The sequence below is a fragment of the Clupea harengus genome, chromosome 14 (assembly GCF_900700415.2).
Source record: "Clupea harengus chromosome 14, Ch_v2.0.2, whole genome shotgun sequence".
Taxonomy (NCBI): Eukaryota; Metazoa; Chordata; class Actinopteri; order Clupeiformes; family Clupeidae; genus Clupea; species Clupea harengus.
In genome coordinates, this window is record NC_045165.1 from 15,065,907 (window position 1) to 15,088,998 (window position 23,092).

Consider the following 23,092-nt stretch of genomic DNA (forward strand, 5'->3'; position numbering starts at 1 on the left):
ATGCAAGTCACTAAGTAACCTCGTTGTTGTCTTTGAGCCCCTTATATGGAAGGTTAATGCATTGATGTACACATAAAACTTTTGTGTGAGCTGGTGTGTGTCAAGGTCAAGGATCTTTTTTTATCCCCGAGGGGCAATTTGTTGTACAGTCAGCAGCATCCACGCAAACATCAGACAGATAATAAATGGACTATAAATACTATATAAAAATCCCACCGGGTTAACAAAAAAAACCAGTGTACAATGACTACAACATAAAAAGAGTTAAATGACCAATGGCAATTGGACAAATACGTTTTTAAATCTGTTTGTCCTGCATGTTGGTAAATTAAAGTCCAGACGGAAACAGCTTGAACCCCTTGAACAGGGGGTGGCTAGGATCAGCCAGGATTGATAGGGCCCTCCTCACAGCTGACCTTGTACAGATGAGAAGTCGTTCACGATCATACCTGCAATTTTGCTGCACACTTATACTGAGACAAGACTGCAATCTGTTTCTATTTTTGAAGTTAAGTGACCCATACCACCTCACAAAGGAGAATGTGAGGAGGACCAATTCAAGAAAACGTGTGTGTGTGTGTGTGTGTGGTCTCAGGCCCTACGTTTGGTCTGACACTGGAGTATACACTTCTGAAAACCCAGACAGTAGCTCCACTCCTTCACCGTGTGTGACCATTAGGAACCTCATCAATCCACATGTTAGGCCCTTCGTGCCAGAGAGAGGCCCTATCTAGCCTAATGCGGTATCCTTGTTTCTCCTCTCTGGCCGCCCAGCTCTCTGCACGAGCAGAAGGAGGACCTGCGCAAGCGTCTCAACTACACCACCCACAAGCTGGAGCAGCTGGAGACGGAGTTCGACTCCACCCGCCAGTACCTGGAGACGGAGCTGCGCCGCGCCCAGGAGGAGCTGGAGAAATTCACAGACAAACTCCGCAGGTGAGGAGGCCCAACAGGATCAGCACAGCACCCTAAAACAGAGAGACAATCTGTTACTCATATGAGAACGGTGTATTGCATTAAATACGGAAGAAGGCATAGGCTGTATCATATGAGACATTTTGTATTGCATTAAATGTGCAAGATGGCATGGACAGAAATATGTCTATGCTAATTCACACTGAATTGAAAATAAACTGTTTGGTACATAAAATGGCATTGCCCAACCGGTACACATATGATGACACTCAGACAGACCAAAACCGACAATCTTTTCATTACACGAAAATGTTGTCTTGTATTAAATGCAAAAGAAGACAAAAGCTCTATTTAAAAAGTACCAGTACTATACAGCTATTGCTTTTATTTCAGGATAATAAATTAAATTGACATAGAATGCCATACATAGAATCCCTCCTCCCTTGAGTACTGCTCTGTCTTACTTTCCTACTCAACCCCTAAACTGATACATTCCTGTGAATAAGGGTTAACATGATAGTCCAGCACTAAACCTTAAAAAAATATACTTTTCAGTATGCCGGGCTTGAAATGATTTTATGTTTTTGTCAAATGTTTGTTTATGCTTTGACCTCAGCATGAGAGAACACACAGCGCACAGGTGTTCTGGCACTAGGCCATGGTTCGGTTTCAATTCTCTACAAACATACCTGGTTAAACTAATCAGAGCCTCCTAAAAGAACATTTGATTGACTTGTACAATTATGAGTTGTTAGTGCTCATTAAGGACATTGCTAAAGGATAAGAAAGCCACACCAATTATCAGTGTTTGTTAGCTTTGCTTCAGAATTGTAACCTACAGGGAAATCCAATTTCACGGAGACAGGCAGAAACATGAATGTTGTACAGCGTTGCATGTCTGTCTGGTTTACCCTGGATCATGCCAGTGCTGTTGTTGTGTTGATTCATCACATCACATAAAGTGTCATCACAGTTGCATCAACCTCTACACAGCTGTTACTATGAAATGGTCAGTCAGGGCTGCTGTGGGTCAGACATCAACAACATACCAACTACAGGCCACTGGTTCCCATCAGAGCAGCTACGTCTGTTATCCTTAAGGAACTCCTATTCATTTGGATTTAACAGTATCATTTATGAGAATACTTATCTTTTTTGTAAGTAAAAAAAAAAATAATGATAAAAAATAATAAACCAAGCAACAGCGAAGCTTCTGTTAACATGTCTGTTCATATGGAGCTCAGTGGTGGTTCTCTCTGCCAAATATCCCCTCTATGGACCTTTGAATGGACAGGTGGCTAAACTGCATTCAGAAGACAAACGTTTGGCCTTTGCGAATGCTAATTTGTCAGCCTTGAAGGAGTACCCAGGAAGCCAGGCCAGTCAGAATAGGCCTTTTCATTATTTTCATCAGGACGCTTTGATACCAAGCATAAAAAGCTGCTTTTTTTCCTCCCCACTCTTTAATTCGCCATTCAACTGCTTTCTGGGTCACGCAGCCCGCGGCAACATTCAAGATTCAACTTTCACAGACTCCACAATTCCAAGAGACAGCGTTTTGAAAATTTGGTTCAGCTAACATTCTTATTTTTAAGTGTGAAAAAAATGCATGTAGGGCCTGGAGTAATTGCTGATATAAAGCATCAGAATCTCACCATGTCCTCTTCATCACTTTGCCTGGCCTGTCAATCAATCTGACAGAATAGGGGCTTTTACAGAGGGAAATTGCACGGCTCAAGGGACAATCAGAGGCAAACCTATAAGTGCGATTTACATGCAATGAATTCTCTCGCATTTCTTCTCGTGCCTCTAATTCATCACAGATACATTGTTTGGGAAATTGCCTCATTTTTTTTATACTGCATGTTTAGTTGCCAAGTTCCTACACAGAGAATAGAGGAATATTTGCAACAGCACACTGCAGATATTCAACTGGTTGTGAATTGTCTGACTGTGCCACACACGTTGGGAAGTCATGCACAGAAACCTCTGTCAAACCAGAACAGTAGCAATGTGCAAAGAATCACTACTTAAAAACTTAAAGACATACACACATTGCCATTATTTCCTCTGAAAAACTGAAGGAACTGTGTAAATGGGGATTTGATATATTAAGTGCTCTAACATGCTGGAATCCCAGTAGAAAGAGATATTGTTTGGTCTTCAAATTAGTCTTTAAGAGGCTTGATGAAGCAGTGCCAAACTCATCTCGTTCACGCGTCATGAATTACTCCATGCAGAGTTTGATTATACATCTCTGAAAGTACCCTGTGAACACCAAAGAAATAATTTCTTCTGGCTTTGATCTCTCTCTCCCTCTCTCTCTCTCTCCCTCCCCCTCTCTCTCTCTCTCTCTCTATCTGTTTCTCTCTCTCTGCTCTCATTGTGGTACCATCAGCCTGATTTTGATTAAGCTAGCTACATCATACTTAAGACAAGCATGCTTTAAAACCCTCCACGCATTGACCTCAAATCTGTCACAGCAGCTGAAGCTGCTTTTAATGTTTAATGTTTGAACTTTTACTAGCAAACTGTTGAGTTATGTGTTCTCATCCATTGTTTTTTGTATTATATTATTATTTATATTTTTTTGTGTGGCTGGTTTGTATTCTTATTTGTTTCAATTATGCACATTCTATGTCTTATGTAAGCTAAGGGGAAATACACTTATAGGACTCTTAATTTGAACCCCTGCTAATTCTATACGAACTCCTGTTTGTTTCCTGCGTTATCAAAAAAACTAAAAAGTTTTGAGCCTGCCACAGATACTGATGCTCTGTCGGTGCTGTGAGATAATTAAGCTAATAAACTCTTAATATACTGTATGTTACTATTTTGAGTTACTTTTATTAGTTATGAATGGATGACGGAAACATACTCCACATCAATATGGATAGAGTGGAAGAGAACTTAACACAAACAATTTGCTGTCAGTGCACAAGCCTAGTCTGGTTCACTGAGCCATCTGACTGACGGGCAGCGCACATCATCACCGCGAGCACACCTTTCTGCACCTCCATCATTACAGCTACACAGTACACAAAGCCTTCATCCCCACAGTCTCACACAGGACAAACAAAGTCTCATTACTCGCTGATCTTCTCTCCATAGGATCCAGAGCAGCTATGCAGCCTTACAGCGCATCAACCAGGACCTGGAGGAGAAGGTCCGCGGCACGGTGAGAGGCCTGATTACGCTTTACCTCCAGAAGGGAACCGCAGGCAGGCAGGGAGGCTCAGGGAGGCTTAAGCTCCAGCAGAGCTGCGTTCAGTAGCTAGCGCTGCGGCTCCAGTGATGCCCAGCACAGCCCCAGGCAGAGGATACAGCTCCTTTTGAACATAAAACTATTAAATTGCTGAATGTTCAAGTTAAAAGTCAGTTACTAGGATGTGGCTGTGTGGTGTGGCTGGATGGTCTTACTGATGATGCTGGTCATTTTGCCATTTTTGATGATGTCCAGTATCTAGATGAGTTTTTTAATTTATTTTTTAACCTTTATTTAACCAGGAGAAAACCCATTGAGATTAAGAATCTCTTTTTCAAGGGAGACCTGGCCAAGACAGGCAGCAGCATGAGTCTATGGCTATTGAAAGTATACAGCTCCTTGGAAATTTGCTTTGCAGTCTATGTCTATTGAAACCTTGCTCTTAATGCTGGGGTCAAATTCTTATAATGCTGTTAAGAATATGATATGGCGGTGACAAAGAGTATTTGAGAATTCATCCAGAGTTTAAATGCTTGCCTCCAAATAGCCTGAGCTCTTCATTAAGTTGCACCACAATCTGAACGATCACGATCTCTTGAACAGAATGTATTGTTAAGTTTATGTCTCTGTTTAATCATTATCTTTGGCTGGAATTGTGCCCGTGCTTTTCTCCTGCTGTTGGGGTTTTGCCAATGGCAAGGCTAAGAGCAGGACAAACAGCTCACAAGGTCTAAATGGAGCAGGGCGAGGGCTTGCACTTTGTCTCACTGAGCTTACAGCCGTCCTGGGGAGTTCTGCTGGGCTCAGGGAGAACCAGGGAGACAAATGAAGCCTCCTGCACCCAGATCAGCACTCTGTGTGCCTGTCAAGGGTATTCAGATAGGGGGGCTTGCACAAGGACAAGGCCCAGCAGCATCAGCTCCACTGCAGTGCTGCGTAGGCCCTTTCAAGAGCTTTGCACATTCACTCAAGCTGAGCAAGGGAAGGTTTTCAGTAGCCGACCTGATTGAGCAGGGTGCTAACAACACACAGGCCATAGGTTAAACTTCCAGGGAGCAAATGTGATCAAATGTATACATTACTGCCAAGCACTGTGGATAAAAGAGTCTGTAATATGGGACTGCAATTGCTTACCTTGTCAGTGGTAGTTTTTGCACCGTACATGGCTGGGTAAGATGACCAGATGCAAACAGACTAAATGTGGGACTGTGACGATGTGATCGTCACTACAGATGAGTATGTGCTCTGACTGCCAGCACAATGAGCCTGGCTCTTTGGCGTTGCGGTCAGAGTGCATGTTTGGCACCCTGTAGACCCTGTAGACCATGCTCTCCCCTCGCTACTAATGGTGTCAGAAGTGGGATAAGAACCCAATAATACTTTTGTGTGGTACAATGTGGGACATGTTACCAACGTTGAGAGGTAACCTAAAAATGTGATGCAATGTCTATCAAACTGAATAAGAGATCTGTGTTCTGACTTTTGGCTCGTAGACACCTGTGTAAGTTTTTTTTTTTTGACGTAACAGAGGCATTAACTGGCCCCGCGTCTGCACAGTTTGTTTGACGTCCCTCACAGCCTCCTGATGATTGCCTTTATTGCTCTCCTCTCAGCCTTCGGATAACAGCCAGGCCTTCACAAAATCATGACTATGTTACATTTGTATGAGCAAAGTTGCGGGTAGGGGGGCTGGAGAACATTTATTGTTTGGAGGGGGGGGGGGCGTGGCTGATTTGAAGAGCTTATAAGACTAGCCTTAGAGAAGCCTATAGCCTATCGGCAAAGAGCCTTTCTGTTGTTACTGAGAATATAAGTGTAATGATTACATTTCAAAGCAAAGCACTGTAAGATTGGCTTGGATAGTTTTAGCTTTGTTGCTAAATTCAGGCTAGCTTGCCTTTTTTCAAAAAACAATTAATAAAGCCATACAGTTATTTCCCATATGTATATGCTAGGTAAAGATTTCATGAATTATTTATGATACAACAGGTAGGCGTAGAGCTGTGATAAATGAACGAATGAACTTAATCCACTGATTCCTTCTCTCAGGATCTCTAGGAAGATAGTTGTCAAGCTGCTGTCTTACAGAAGTTTATTTTTGCATTGGTAGGCACAGCAATTGCCTTCCATTTTGGCAATACAGTCTTTCTTACTAGTTACCTGTTTGAACTCCAGCTGACAGACTGGCGCTGAAATATAAGCTTGTTACGTTAGCCGCTACATCGCTTTGGAGTAGAGGATGAGTGTGTTTTGCACAGAACACAAGACCTAACCTAGCACACTTGAAGCTCCTTGGTATAAACAATAGTAGAATGAGCAGAAAATAAGTAACACTTTCTGATATCCACCTCAACTCTTATCCAGACAAAACACATTAATGACACTTGTGACACAAAACCAAGTCTTTTTATTGTATGAATGAGGGTGAAAACTGATGCAGAAAGATGGAAAAGAAGGAAGGACATGATGAATGGGAAGAGAAAATGACAGATAAACAGAGAGAACAAAACAGTGAGAGAGAAGGAGAGAGAGGGAGAAGGAGACATCAGGAAATAGAGGGGGAAAATTGAAAAAACGAGTGAAAACAGGATGAGAGAGTGACTCTGATAGTCAGTGCATCCTCACAGTGTGATCCTCCCCATCGGGGCTGGTCTTCATTGGAGCTCGGCCATATCGGCGGAGGGAGGGAGGGAGGGCCGAGCTAGAGTGGAGGGTTAATGGGATTTCTGCTGTCCGCTATGATCACTGTCTTGCTGGTCATCCTGTCCACAGAAGTCCACTGTCAGTTCTCTATGTGTTAATTATTATTCATTTTTGGCTAATCAAACTGAGCCCCCGGGGCTTTTCAATTTTTCATCAACATTATGATTCATGCTGACACATTCTTAGGGGTTCTAAATATCCATTACAAGAAGGGAAAAATAGAGCTTTACACACAGTGCATAATATACTGAAAGCTAAAAATGAGAACAGCAAAGAATGGACAAAGTACGAAAGGAAAAGAAAGTGCTAGAAAATAGGTAGATCTGACCCCAGCTATCTGCTGTCACTGAGTGACACCTGGATGTGTGTGTGTGTGTGTGTGTGTGTGTGTGTGTGTGTGTGTGTGTGTGTGTGTGTGTGTGTGTGTGTGTGTGTGTGTGTGTGTGTGTGTGTGTATTCATGTGTGTGTATGTATGGTATGTGTGTGATCAATACCAACAACTCCTCTCACACCAAGAGCTTCTTTCACTCACTCTCTGAGCAATTACATGATCAAAGGCCGATCAATGGCCAAACTGATTGGCCTGCTACAGAACCTTGTTACTGACCCATTACTCGCTGGATCGTGTTGATATGTCGCCCAGCCCTCCAAGCGATCAAAAGGAACACCCTATCTTGAGCTCCCTCCTGTCGCTTGGAATCTTCACTTCCTGCACCGCTTCCTGATAAAGAAAAAATCCATCAACATTGAAAAGTGATTAATCCATGCGCTAATATTTTAAGCCACATCTCCATTGCCATCCGAGCCTCCTTAATACAAGCAGACTGCCTGTGAAATTAATATGGGAGACTCAACTCCGCTCCGCACAATTAAGAGCGATTGATTGCCTGTGGCTGCAGTAGCAGTAATCGACGCTGACACCATTCCTTATGTGTGCTATCAAAAGCATGATCATACATGCTGCACACACAAAATGACTATAATTGACATATTAAAGCTAGATTGCCTAAGCGCCCTCATAAAAGCAAATGTTATTTCTTGCAGCACTAAAGACATGAACACTGTTGACTTTAAAGGCAATGCTTTGATCAGTCCGCCTGTCTGACTCCATATTACCTGGTAATCTTGAGCCATCCTCACTCTCCCCGTCACGGGCTGCTGAACTCCAATGCAGAAGTGCAGTTATATCTGCAATTTTGGAATGGCTTGGGTTTGAAAATGCCCCTTCTTGTCAGCCAAGAGCTCTTAGTCAAACTAATCAGACTTCATGGCCGGAATGGAATGGAATTGCTTGGAAGGCATGTCACAATGTGATTGCAATTTCTTTTGATGTCATGCAATAGCATTTCAAGGGAAAATATTTCCACTCCAGGACAATGTCAAGAGAGAGAGAGAGAGAGAGAGAGAGAGAGAGAGAGAGAGAGAGAGAGAGGGGCACACATACATGCACACACACACACACACACACACACACACATACTCTATGGGAAAAGGTCAACACAATGGCCGTGTTTGATTCACACAGTTCTCCAGACCAAAGTGAGGGCAAGGTAAAGGTCAAACTGTGTGAGCTGGAGAGCACAATTGGCTGAGCAAGACACAGATTGCAAAGGACTCTGGGACAGATCTGGCGCTGATCCGGCTAGGTCCGACTCGCTGACTCAGCATCCATCATGTGAGTGTTCCTCATGCAAATCACACGTGGAAGGACCAGGAGTTCTGCTGTCACAATGGGCTGAATGCATAAAATATTTCTGTTAATACTGGGTGGCGACTGGTTCATTACCTGGCTATTCAACTCTGTGAATGGGAGAGATTGGTTCAGAATAGCAAAGAATTCTGCAGCTCTACAGGCTAGGCTGACTTTGGATGGACAACGTCCATCTATTTTCATTCGGCTTTCCAAAAAGTAGCCGACAGAAATGAATTAGGGTATTTCACTGCCAAATTCCATTGAGTTTTAATGGACTTTAATGGGGAGAAGAATCAACCAATTAAATTTCAGTCCAAGCTTAATTTCTCCATATGGTTTGGAGAAAAGAGAGGCAATTCATCATATCTGTCCAAAATGCATTAGATGACTAGATAGATTAGATTACTTTCTCTCACACACACACACACACACACACACACACAGACACGATAAACATTTGAAGAAAATTAATAATTACGAAAGAGTCTCACGGCACACCAAGGCATGCAAATGATGTCTCCAAGTGTGAGACTGTAGATTAAGCCTCATATTACTGGCATCGATTAATTGCATAATGGCTGTGACTGGGGAGCACTGTGTCTCCCCTGAGTTGCCCATCATCTAATGATCCTAGGAGGGCTTTTAAAATTGATTTTTTTTCTCTGACGTGAGAAGTACTACTCATAGCATCACAGGTAAATTAGGGATATAGGTTACTATAGTAAGTGCAGCTAAATCAGGTTAGGGGGCTGGATGGGGAGTTTGACCTATCGCAAATGAGGGGAAAAAATCTAATTGTTACAGTCTTGGTTGTGACCCAATCCATCAGCATATGTTCTTCAGCTGTCCATACATAGCATGGAGGGGTCTAGTGTCGAGGGGCTTTGGGAGTCCCCATAGTGTGTCTTTTCCTGAACTGGACACTCATTACTCATCACTAGGTCGTGTTGTTCTCGAGAGCCCCCGGTTGAGCCAAAGTTAATTATAGACCTCGTGAGGTGGCAGAGCCGAGTCTACAGGTCTTAAAGATTGGAGATGGTTGTTTTCCTTTTTTTCTTCTCTTTCTTCTCTTCTTTGTTTTTTTTGCATGCCCCCGATTTTTCAAGGTGGCATATTTGCAGCACTCTCATTAGTCAAGGTTTTTCAATGAAAAGCACAAATTACACCCGAGGGAGACTCACCAAAGCAGCCAACCTGTGCAGCTCCCAATTTGCATTATTGTTCCTTCTTTGTTCTCGGTAAACTCGTACGGGCAAGAATTCAACTCCAGCGAGCACTCAGAGATGCCGATAACTGCCTGGAATATCAGACGTGGATTATGGCAGGCTGTTGCACAGTTTATCTCAGGGAGAAATTGCTCACAAGTAAACATTGTAAATTGCTTTGACACTATCAATACAAATTATAGTAGTTTTTTTTCCTCCCCCAATTTCCCATGGGTAAGCCAGCGCAAGGATAATAAATTGGAGTGATCTTATTTGTTGTAAAAATAACGAACTGCCTCAATATTACTTGCCCAGTGAGGAAAGAAAGCTCTGTTTTACTGGAGTCCTCAAGAGGCATACCCCTGAAAAGAGCTTTCTTCTTCATTTTCATGTTGTTTCATCAGAGAGGATTAGAGTTCAAGCAACACAAAAACATACAGGTCAAAGGTGAATAATCTTTTAATTGGATTCAAACTATTTCTCTACCTTTCTGCACAGTATTTGCATGGAGTATTTAACCGACAGCTATAAATAGTTTCCACAATTTTGGACCTCAGGAAAACGGTTTGATCTTCAGTTCTGGCATCACCGCCTCAGACTCGGGTGTGATGGACGGGAGCCCTTTCAAAGAGGTTGACAGTCAGAAGTGTTCAGCTGAGTCTGTTTGAATGACAAGGAGAACGGCGGATATGTTCATAGTCCTCACAACTGTCATAGTTAATACACACATACAAATACACACGCACGCACACACACACACACACACACACACACACACACACACACACACACACACACACACACACACACACACACACACACACACACACACACACACACACACACACACACACACACACACACACACACACACACAACTATCTTGTCACACTGAGCACACTGCTCACATATACTAACACAGTCAGCATAGCACACACATACACATACACTATTCTAGCAGGCACTGACCAGGACGTGAAGGCACTGATCTGTCCCTGTACTTTTCCATACTAATTCCATTACAACAGTAAATCAATGTCAGGTCTTTCGAGAGTTATGTGGCTCAGAGTACATCCCTGATATGACAAAAATGTTGCCATGGAAACACTCTGTGCTGAATGGCACAATAATAATTGAATTGTACAAGGAGAGGACAGTGCTAATTGCCATTCTGGGCTTCCTTTATGTTTTTGGCATTAATAGTTACTCTTTCACAATAGGTGTCAGTCATGGCATTGGTGTTAAGGCACTATACATAGGGCTTAAGGAAATAACTCAATTCTGCAAAAGTCATGGCCATGTACTTGGGTGACTCTGCCCATGTTTTAGATTTTTCCACAAGAGTAGAATGTGACATGTTGGTCAAACTTGTTTTACATTACCTATGCATTACCCTTCCACATGGCTGTCTCTTTCGATTTCTCTCTCTCTCTCGTTCTCTCTCTCTATCTGCCTATCTCTCTCGCTCTTTCCCATGAAGGGTTTTGAATTACATTTCCACTTATTTCAGCCGAGCAGTGTGTGAAACTGGTGTCTCCAGAGCTCAGGGACTGCGACGGTGTGACTCAGAGCTCTGTGTCTCCCTCAGTGTTGTAATTAAAGTGAGAAATCATTCTTCCGGTGTGGCGCCATTCATCACAGCGCAAAGCTCGGCACTGTCCCCCCCATCTGCGTTTCATTTCATTTCTCAACTTTCCCCATTTTATTATTGATAGTCAGTGCAGGGACTGCATGCTAACCAGTCAGTCTCCGATTAAGGTAGAGCTATGGAATATTATTATTTTATAGATATATTTAAAGGGCAAGCTGTAAGAGGGCAGCCTATGCGTTACTGAAGACGGAAAACACCAGGCTGGAAGAGTTAAGAGTGTCTGAATTGAATGGGACAGAAGAATGTTTTAGAGTGGTAAATATTACAATATCAACGTTTCACACTAGTTCAATCACCACTGTTCTAAGACCAATTTATGTGACTCCATTATATTATACTGTAACATTATCTTGCACTTTGCAACATTTGGCTAGATATCAAGAAAGGTCAGGCATTGTACGGGAGGAATTGTATGAGTGCTGAATGAATGAACAGTTCATTCTTACAATAAATGGTACATTTAGTTATTACAGCCCTGATGTGGGCGGCAGAGAGGAGAGAAGCTGAAAAGGCGTAAAAAGAATGCAAGAAAGGGAGAGATCTTAATGTTAAATAGTCTAACCTCCATTCCTATGCATTTGCTACAGTCCAATCCAATCCAGTATTGCCAGTATTGTAGTTTACTAAGACAATTCCCTTTTGCTCAACTACTTCCTGATAGTCAGTAGAAAGATTGTAGTCAAAAACACAATCATGTGCCGATACTTTAGAATGTAATGAAACCATGACACAACTGCTGCACATCACAAGGATAAATTCAAGGCTAAACATGAATATGTTACATTCCTATACATTTGCACATAACTTGGAAGTCACATACTGTATATCCTGAAGTTCTCGCTGTGACAATGGAGGAAGGTTGAAGCAAGCAACCAGGTGCTAAAAGAACACAGGATATGGTAATGAGTGAAACTGTGACCAGGCCGTGCTGTGCCTGACATACGATGGATGTCTTTTATTCTGAGAAAATCAGAGACGATTCCTCTGATCTGCTCAGATATTGGAGATCAGGGTGTTCGTTTTGCAGATTTGATCATTTTCAGAGTGCATTCCACCTTACAAAACATTCCACAATGGCTCAATATTATATCTCTTTTTCCATTGTATATCCAGAAACAAAACATTTTGTGCTTCTGAGAAAAACCTTTTGCTTTTTGCAATTCTTTGGCAAAACAATTCGAGATCCTGTTGCTAAATATATTTTAAGGATGCAGTGATCACCTATGAAGAACAGTATTGCCTTTAATACATGGAGAGAAGGCAAGAGAAAGGGAGTATCTCCGGTGTTTGTTAGTCGCGTTGGCTAATTCACTTAATATTCACAGAAAACTGAGAATGTCATTTCCAAACCCATGGAGCAACTGCAGACAAAAGCAGAGGCATCACCCCCATGGTGCACCGTAGGCAGGGGAGACAGCATGATGAATGATGATTAAAAACCGGTGCATCTCATGTTACCTATGCAGTAATGTATACATGCAAGACTCGCAAGTCTTATCATGCATTAAGAGATTGAAAATGTATAACAATTTTCCCCATTGAAAGATGAGTTTGATGAGGACTAACTCTGTCTTTATATAATGAACTTGGAACACACACACACACACACACACACACACACACACACACACACACACACACACACACACACACACACACACACACACACACACACACACACACACACACACACACACTCACATAGAGGTCTGAGAGTTGAACTGTCAAGAAACAGACACCAACTGATTAATTAGGGGGTAAAATAACAGCTCTGAATATCAATGCCCATTTATTTGTTCAGCTAACTTTAATTGTCATCTCTAATAGTCCCCCTCACAAACACACACAGACACACACATACCTCTGCATTGCAAAACAAATACCCCCGTTGTGAATGGGGTACGAGATTGTACACATCGTTTGTCAAATCTGCCACAAAATTCCCACTAATATGAATGGAGGACAGCATCATGTCGCTCTTTCAATGATTCAGGGCCTCATTGGGAGAGAGTTATGTGTGCCTGATTTCTGAAGCAACAGATTATTGTCGCTGGTAGATTCATTTGTCAAGCCTCACCTCACTAGGAGACAAATTACTGTGAGGAAAAGGGTCCCGTACACAAATGAAGCACAGTTGTCCCCTGAGGTTTGTCCGAATAAACAACGACAATGTTGTTGCGGTTTAATTAATGTCCTTGTGCTGATTCGCCTCTGTGGTTATCTTTTCAGAATCAACACCACGAGGAGGAGAAGAGGGCGCTCAGTCGCGAGATCATCGTTCTCAACAATCACCTGATGGAAGCCAAAATCACCATTGAGAAGCTCAGAGAAGACAATGTAAGTATCAGTAATGGAAAACTGGCGGAAGAAAGTTTTTTATATTGATGCTGAGGTGATTCCTTCTATTGTGGAGAAACCAGTGAAGAGTTTAGTTGGTGGTACAATTCCACATTGAAGGACTGAGGACAGGCGTAAGAGCTTAGATAATTCACTGTTAAGGCTATCAATACAATTGATCAGACCTTCTTGTCTGGTACATTTTAATAGTTGTGCTTGCATTTTGGGCTTTTGCCACGCATAAGGCGGCCTTTAACTGTATATAAAGTTGCTATTTCGGAGGTGGAGAAATTTGAAACAATCCTGAATAAGGCAGTTAGGAAATGGCTTGGGGTGCCAGGTTGTCTAAGCATTGTATGGAAAAGTAATTTTGAAGTTGCCATTGACCAGTTTGGAGGAGGAGTTCAAATGTGCTAAGATTAGCCTGGAAATGACTTTGTCACAGCCTAAGGATCCAGTAGTCAAGAACACTGCTCCAAAGGTAAAAACGGGGGAAGAAGTGGTCCAACATGCACAAGGTGCATTACAGCATAGGGATATCAGGTACAGAGTGGAAGAGTAGGCTTTGGGTTAGGAGACAGTTGGAAAGCATGGAGTAAGGCTACATTGGAGGAGGCGGATGCTAACCAGATTTGTTTGCGAACAAATAGAGGAAACTAGACAAGCAGCAGTGGCTTCTTCTGCAAAGCAAGGGCAATGGATGAACTGGCACCATGTTGAGCCGCTTATTATGTCCTCCCAACTGCAAGTTGACAGAAGCTGCAAGTTGTGAATGGGTGTTGGCTCAGGCATATTCTGTCCAGTCTGACCTTTCTGACCGAGGGTCGCTACACTTGGAGTCATAATCAGGTTTTAAAATCATTGCGTGTTTGTTTGAGAAAAAAAAGGGGTTGAGGTTCTGTTGGATTTTGGTCTTCGAGGGCGGTCACTCAAAGGAACTTTAAAGGAGTTGTATGAGGCTGCTGAAAAAGTGAGCCAGGTGGTTATGGCTGAGGCCCTCATTAACCTGTATTACGTGAAGAAGCCTGTTGTCGCAAGATGTTTGGGTGCCTAATAGTATAGCCAGTGGCGGCTCCTTGCTGAAGCTAGGCTCCCTCAGAAGGAAATTATTTTTTAGACATCTCTGTAACAATATACACAAGTGAAATATACCTAATGAAACATCATTATATATCAATTTAGTTTGAGCACATTATATTTTTTACCATGACTCTGGTGACAGGAAAGCTTTTCAAAGTAAAATTGTAAACTTCTCGCTTTACAGCACTGCACATACGTTAATGCTGCCTAGGTGAAACATAACTAGGTTCAATCCTACTTCTCTCAAATGTTTTATTAGAAAAATTAGCCAAATCACTGTTGAGCTTTGTACCACTCTGACTGAACTGTGAAATAGAAAAAATGCCCTGTGGGTGTGTAGAGAAAGTCCAGGAATCTTTGGCTCCCATGAAAACATACAGCAAATTTCAAATGGGTGGGCAAGGGAATCAAACCTTGTATCCTCTTCACCCCAACCAGATCAGAAATAAACTCATGACGAACTACTATATAACTGAATGCCATCCATTAAGTTTAGTCAGTGAACTGACATTGTAAACGTGCGTCAATAAAATACTGTGTTGATACATTTTGTGCAAGTGAATTAGCCTATTTATCCAGGTCAGTTAACAAACACGAGAAAACAAAGTCCACTGGTTGATCATTTAATCAATCTGTCTTTTAATTGCGATGCTTAATTGCAAACGATCTTCTAGGCTAGGCTAAAGCTAAACAGGTTTTGTTTCTCTGCTAGCGTAATGTTTTACAGACCAATATGGCTGATGTGCAACACACCTAGCTTAGTAAAAAACCTGGAATAGTATTTTGAAACGGCTTCTCTCTATTATTGTGAGTAAAGGTATCGGTGATATATACTTGAAACATGAAATTGACTAGTGATTAATGGTCATGACAGCACCACAGCAAATTCGTGTATAAATACACCCACCTCCAAATTAATGTTGGGGCTTCCTCAGTTTCAAGTCACGCATCGCTACTTCCAATTGCACAAGGAATTTGACATCTTTTCCTGTGTATGACACAAAAAATGCAGTGACTGATTGTTGTTGGTATAAGCAGCTCAGCAGCTGGGTGTGGGGCACAGATTTACAACTCTCTTCAGACACCAAGGGAGCCAGGACTGCCACTGTAGCGGCGATTTGGACCAACTTTGCTTCGATGACCAAAGGACAAAAATAAACTTGTTTTATGGGCCATTTCAACCTGTGAGGTTATACATTACCAAGTATTAGTCCGCCAGGTCAACATCACTGACACCATAAGAGCCATTGCTGTCACTGTGTGGCAATAATGACAAGCCAAGGTTTAATGACCAGAAGACAAAAAAATAAATATTTGTTTTACAGGCCATATCAACTTAAGAGGTTATAAATGGGCAAGTATCAGTCCACAAGGTTCAACATCACTGAGTTTTGAGCCTTTTTCGGAAGAAGACATTCACACTGCTCGCATGTCAAATGTTTTTGCCAACATAAAGGAATGTGAAAACTTGACCTCCTGCCCACTGCCTTGTAGTAGGGCATCATAACTCAATAATGAAGCATCTTTGAGCTTGTCAAGCACAAACTCCTGTTCCCAGATTGACAGGACAGAGAAAATACTTAATATCAGTAATAATACCACAGGTAACAGGTTATTATCAGTAATAATACCACAGGTAACAGGTTATTTTGCCCATAAATCACCCGATCAGGCAGATTATTGACACATGGCCATATTAGAGTGAGAGCCCATGGGACCCACAGTAAGTTTGCACTCCAGACAACCTTCTTGTTCTCTCACCCTCCCTCTCCTTCTGGGTGTCCCTCTGGCTTTACCGCTTATCCATTTTTTCCTTTCTCTTTCAATATACTTCCACCCATCCTTCCTTCCTTTCAGTCTGATTTCTTTCTTTCTCTCTTTCTTTCTTTCTTTCTTTCTTTCTTTATTCCTTTCTGTCTTTATATCTCTCTTACTTTGTCTTTCTCTCCCCCTCTTCCTCCCTGTGGGTGAGGAGTGAACGCAAGCCTTTCAATTGCGCTGGCGTTCCCTGTGGGCTCACTGCAGGGGAGACCTCTACGCCGACTCTAATGCCCAAAATCCCAGACGGGGCCTGCAGAGCTGATTGGGGTCAGACCTGTGACCTTCCAGCGCTGAGAAAAGCTCTTTGTGCCGAGAAAGGTGGTGTAGTGGCCCATTTTTCAATGCGTAACATGCTTGAAAGGGACACCCTCAAGTTTAGAAGTTGAGTTACATTTTAAATTGGGATGCAGAGAATGATACCTGCAATGTGTTGTCTGTAAATTTGAGAGGAGGGACGAAAACACTGGAGTGAATAAAAAAAAAGAAAGTCTGTTCTGATGGCAGGGCATCGTTTTTTTCCCCCCATTCTTGACGAGCTGTGATATATTCCTGACGAGCTGTGACACATTCCTGACGAGCTGTGATACATTCCCTCTGCAATGCTGGTGCTGCAAGAGGCTAGCAATGCCAACATGCATTGACACCACCCATGGGGAAACACACGGCTAATGTCAAAATGTTATGGTTGCAGTCAAAGCATCTCTGTACAAAGTCTGCGGAAATGTCAAGGATCCAATTGTGTCGTGAAGATAAAACAGGCACAAAATCAGATGTTTCACAAGAGATCACTGTGAAACAGAGCGCGATTTAGGGCAGTCAAATATGGTCCTTTGAAGTCAGCGTGAGGGGTGTCAAGTTTAGCAAGGTTCTTAGAGGCTGAAAAGGCTCATTAGGCAAGGTCGACATTTTTTTTGTGTGAGGGAGGGATGGAGCGCCCATTTTAATGAAATCCATATCAGCACAACAATAGTGAGGAGAATGTTCTGGGCATCGGATACAATATTGTGGATCATTACTGACTACCATGATGTCCCTGAAAGCTTGATGAGGAAAAAGAAGTTTATTTTTTATTTTTGCCCTGATGGTTTTGGCTTGGTCTTTGACAGCCTTGTTGTTTTGATGTAGCCCTCTCCTTCCCCCAGCCGTCCCATGAGACAGCCAAAGCTCAAGACAAGCGGTAAACTTTATTGTTTCTCTGCATAAGCCAGATTTAAAAAGTCCTCCCATTACGTTCAAGTTTCTTAAGGGCATTTTCTCCGTACAAAATCATGCTTTGCTGCAAAAGCGTGTCTGAATTTTGAGAGTTTATGAGGGGATTTTATGACAGTTTTTCTATTATGTATCTGTTTTTGCATGTTACCTTTACTGTAGCAAGTTAGTTTGTTTCTGGTCTGAATATCAGTACACAAATCAATATACATAAAATCAATATGTATAGCTGATTTATTTATAACCGTAGATTACTTTATAAATTGCTCTGTGCCTTGCACCTGGAAACAGGACTGATCATCATGACGAGGGTGTTTTCTTCAGAGACCACAATCCTCTCACAGCTGAAGGTGACTTCTTTCCTCTCCCACAGGACCTATACCGCAAGGATTGCAACCTGGCGGCTCAGCTTCTTCAGTGTGGAAAATCCCATTACCGGTCGCACAAGCTTTCAGAGGTAGAGCCACGCTTTTTACATTCTAAAGGCAATGTTTGCCTGTTGGTACACAGAACCTAAGCATAATTTGTATATTTACATATGTATGAGGTAGGAGGGCATGATGAAAGCATTCACCCCATTACTTTTCAAGTTGAGACGGCTTTGCCAGCTGGCTTTAAACCATTGAATGAAGGGTTGAATTTTGAATCACAATTAAGGATTTCATCACATTGAGAGATCTGAACATATGACGATCTGGACCTGATCTGAACATACCAACATATGTACCATGAATTGGCATCTTTTTGTAATTTCAGTATTGGTTTTGTCAAGAACGTAACCAAGTAGAAAAGTTTCTGAAATAAACAAATATTTTTTTAAAAAGCAATTCAGAGTAACCAGGACCAACCTATCAAAGTTTTATCTTTCAGTTTAAATGTCAGCAATTGAAAATCATATCTCATCTGGTAGGCATGCTACATTTGAACATCATATCTCACCTGGCAGGTGTGCTCCATATTCACACGATAAACTTCACTCACATGAAGTTGTGAGGCACTATAGGTGAGAACAAACAGGCATTTATTAAGACACCAACACCTTCAAGGCCCATCTCCTGTAGTTTCTGTTTAACACCCCACAGTGTAGTCAGTTCTAAAAATAACAACAGATCTATTTTCATCTCCAGCAAACAGCATGCTGCTTTTTTCTGCCTCTCTATCCCTCACACATGTATTTCTTTATATATATATATATCCTGCGGAAATCTATACATCTCCAGATGGAGACTTAAAGAGATGGTCTAATTTAAATCCATGCTATTCCCAAGGTGCACAGAGCGTTTGAAAGCTGGGAAATAAAAAACAAGAGGCACCTACAGATGCTCAAAGCTGCTGACAAGAGCATTTTTCCTGACCCACTACACATGCTATTAATAAAACCAAACACAACTGTTTTCTCATTGGACACTTTACAGTACAGTACTTTACAGTTCACTGTGCTTACACCAGACTCGGAGTTGCTCCAGTTAATGCTGATGGATGGAGACTGCTGGACATAAACATAGATCTTAAAATAAATAAATAAATAAATAAATAAATAAACTGCCCCAACAGCGGCGTAGTTAGCAGAATGACTTCATTAGAAACAGCAAACGGTGAAAAGCCTCTTTGGGCTCCTCATCTTCACTGAGCTGACCTGAGAGAATATATCCCTTCTCTGAACCCTGACTATACATTAGAGTGCAGGGGGATGCATCGCTGACACTTTCTCCAGCACCTCTTTCCCTTAGCTGCATAAACATGCAGCATTATGAGGACATCATGAATATGTATGTCTCGCACAGGGATGCTGGTATCAATGTCAGGAGGAGTTTTATAGGTACTACATAGCTTTTTAAAAATGAGTTGCTAATAAGTATGTTGTGCACGGCAAACCTTCAAAATGACCTTCTTATAGCAACTGTTGCTATGTCATTTTATATATTTATATATTTACATCCCTGTCCTTACCCCTGTTCTCTTTTCCCCTGATACTATTGGTTTCTTCCCTATTTTTAGCTCTGAACCATTCCTTTTTAAATAATTCATATATTGAGGTCAATCACCCAATCCGAATTTGCTGGCAGCTTTTTTATTATGGATTTTATTAACTAACAAGCGTCCAATTTTTTCCAAATTAAATGACTGTAAGAATGGCAGGGAATGAGAGTGTAGCTACAACTACAGCTATCTGATTGATTTAGCTGTGGTATTACTCAGGCACTAGCGCACTTATAGTAGGGCTTTCTCTCTCTGTTACTTTCTCCCCATCTGTTTTATTTGTTTTGCTGTCTCTTTGTCAAACACCTCTTCTCTCTTAAAGATAACTCTCTCGGCTCAGTTTTGTGGCTTGTCTCACTCTCTTGTATTTACAATAACATTTTGCGCCTTCTGTCCTATTTCCTCTGTACCTTTTACTACTTTTTTCCCTTGCTAGGTCTCACCCTTTATTTATCTCTTTTATCTCTTATTGGCTCGCCTCCCATCTCTCTCTCTCAGCTCCCAGTTGACTTCCAGGAGCGTCTGAGCTCGCACATGGAGAAGCAAGGCCGCGGGCGCACCGTGGCAATGTGCCACTCTCCCTACTCCGACGCTTCGGTTCCCGCCTCCGTTATTGGAAAGGTCCTGGAGAAGCCGGAGCCCGGGAGTAGCTGCCCGGTGACGCAGTCACCAAGTCCACAGCCTCAGGACACTGACCACTACGGCTCCGCCGGGGACGGTGTAGGGGATGGTCCTGGAACAAGGGGACTGGGAGGGGGACGAGGTGGTGGGGAACACCTTCATCGCCGCGCGGCACACAAGACGTCAGATCTGTACTGCAGCGACACAGCACTGTACTGCCCGACGGATGAGCGTCGGCGCGAGCGCTGGCAGGAACGGCGTCAGAGCGTGGACGTGCATGGCAATGAGCTGGGACTGCAGCTGCTGCACATGCAGAACTCCACCGACAGCAACCCCGACGAGGACGACGGCAGCCTCAGCGGTGGGGGCGGAGTCGGTGTGGGCGGTGGCGTGGGTGGGTTCCACCCAGGCTTCCATCACCACCACCACCACCACCACTCCTCCACCTCCTTCCATGACTTCGCCACGGCCGGCTCACTGCCGGCGTCCAGCTCCTACTCAAGCTTTAGCGCCGCCTCGGACGAGAAGGTCGGGCGTGGCTTGGGCAGCACGCTCTCCTCCTCCCAGCAGGCTCTATACCGGGACTGGCGGGAAGGCGGGAGCAAGACCACGTCGTCCTACGAGAAAGACAGCCCGGGATTCCCCAAGTCCCGCAGCACCCAGCACATGGCTCACCACGGCGGCAGCCCGCAGAATGGTGGCATCGGTGGTGGTGGTGGCGCCTCCTCGCCCGTCTACACACGTACGCCGTCCTGCTTCAGCGAGCCATACCACTCGCCTCACCTGCCGTCGCGCAACGCCAGCGGCTCATCCGCATCAGGGGCTCTTCGGCGGGACAGCCGGGACAGCCGCGGGAGCAGCAGCATCGGCGTGGGCATTCACGGGGCCGAAGATGAGCTGAGCCGCCGCTGGCGTCAGCTGAGTGTGGAGGAACTCAACGCCTACTCCTACCGCAGCCCCGGGGGTGGAGGTGGAGGCGCGAGCGGTCGAGTTTCGCCATTCAGCTTCTCCGAGCGCCACTTTGCCATAAGCCCTGCCAAGATCAAGCTGGGGCCCCTCTACAGCAGCTTCCAGGAGGGGGACGACTCTGTCTTCCACGGCCGCATGCTGGACCCGTGCTTCTCACACGCCGCTGCTGCTGCCGCCTCGGCTAGTCCAAGCCCGAGCCCCAAGCTGCCCCACCGTAGGCAGGAGAAGGGTGCCCTCTACAGGGCATCGAAAGATGACAGCCAGGAGTCCGAGGGCAGCATCTTCCAGTCAGGGGGCTCGAAGGACAAAGGCGCCACTCCCAGGAGCATCAAGAAGGAGTACGTGGACGCAAGTCCAAACAGCTCAGCTGAGTCTCTGCACCAAAGTCCCCACGACGCCTCAGCCACCTCTTCCTCCAACATGCACTATCAAAGGGACCCACACCCACACCCTCACCCCCATCCGGTCCCCCCTGGCCCCCCCCAACGGCAGACACCTACGCAGTACCAAAAATTTGGCAACACAGGACTCAGCCGAAAAGACAGTCTGACTAAGGCTCAGTTGTATGGGACGCTGCTGAACTGACAAAGCAAAGTCTTTCTGAGGACGTGAATATAAGAGTCTTTGTTGAGGGGGCCATAGCTTGGCTAATGTGGGTTTGGTATTACTACAGTAGAAGATTATTTTTGGTTGTGGTCTGGTATTATTACGGTTAACCAGGCTCACTATGAATGTTCGCGAATGGCTTTAACTGTAATTTCTGTACATTGTTTTTGGAAGTGAAGGAATTGTGGCTAAAAGACCACAAAAACTGATCAAATCCTCAGCACACACCTAGCTTTCAAATAAATCCCACCTCTACTCCCATATACCTTACACATTTCATTAATTATCTTTTCATACCTATTCAAATACCAATAAAGGTTTCTCCCTTACCTTGTTCAAGCCAACCACCTACTACTTTTACTTAGCAACATAAGAACACAGTATCATGCCAATCGGCAAGTATCCATTATGTATAGGGACACCATGTTAACTGCAGGTATTTAACATAGAATCCACACTCCACTTCCTTAAGGGGGTCATTTTGTTTAACAAGCTAGGCTAGCATCTCTGCAAACATCTGGCTTTAAGAAGGGGAGGGTTTGTAATGTTCGATTTGTATTTTTTTTTCTCCAATATGGACATAGTCATGTTAGTGAGTGCATCAGTGAAGGAGACGGAGAAGTGCTTTGATCACTTTTAAATGGTTCGCATCAGTGATGTTTTTTCTCCTTCTTCCTCATCCTCCTCCTCTTCTTTTTCTCATCCCACTCTTGGAGCAATTAAAGCATCAGTCATCAATATATCTGGATCATTAATTCCATGGAACATTTTCAGGCAAAGGGCATTTTAATGAAACTGTATACAGAATTCAAGTCTCCAGAAAGGACTGTTACCTTAATGAGTGCACTCTAAACATTCACAACACTCACAAAAACAGCTATGACATACCGAGTAGAACATACCAAGTAAAAGTAAAACACACAGAGTATAACCCTTAAACAAGTTATAGGCCAAGGACACACTGTTTCAGGAAGTAATACTTGAATCTACCAAAAGGAGATCAATCCTAGTTCTGGTCTTAACTGTCTATGTAACTGTAATTGAAATCTAGCACAAGGCTAGACTTCACAGCTACAGTCATAACACCACCCTGTAC

The 23,092-nt window shown here is 43.3% G+C and overlaps 1 protein-coding gene across 3 annotated transcripts in view; it reads left to right on the forward strand.

Annotated features, from left to right (window-relative positions):
* Positions 1 to 22,325, forward strand: part of LOC105908169 (brain-enriched guanylate kinase-associated protein) — a 46,126-nt gene extending 23,801 nt beyond the window's left edge. For all 3 annotated transcript variants that reach the window (XM_042709713.1, XM_042709715.1, XM_042709714.1), the window contains 5 exons: positions 775 to 936; positions 4,027 to 4,093; positions 13,603 to 13,710; positions 18,194 to 18,277; positions 20,299 to 22,325. In XM_042709713.1, the coding sequence (XP_042565647.1) occupies positions 775 to 936; positions 4,027 to 4,093; positions 13,603 to 13,710; positions 18,194 to 18,277; positions 20,299 to 21,975 (2,098 nt within the window). In that variant the 3' untranslated portion in view covers positions 21,976 to 22,325. The remainder of the gene's footprint in view (positions 1 to 774; positions 937 to 4,026; positions 4,094 to 13,602; positions 13,711 to 18,193; positions 18,278 to 20,298) is intronic.
* The last annotated feature ends 767 nt before the right edge of the window (positions 22,326 to 23,092 follow it).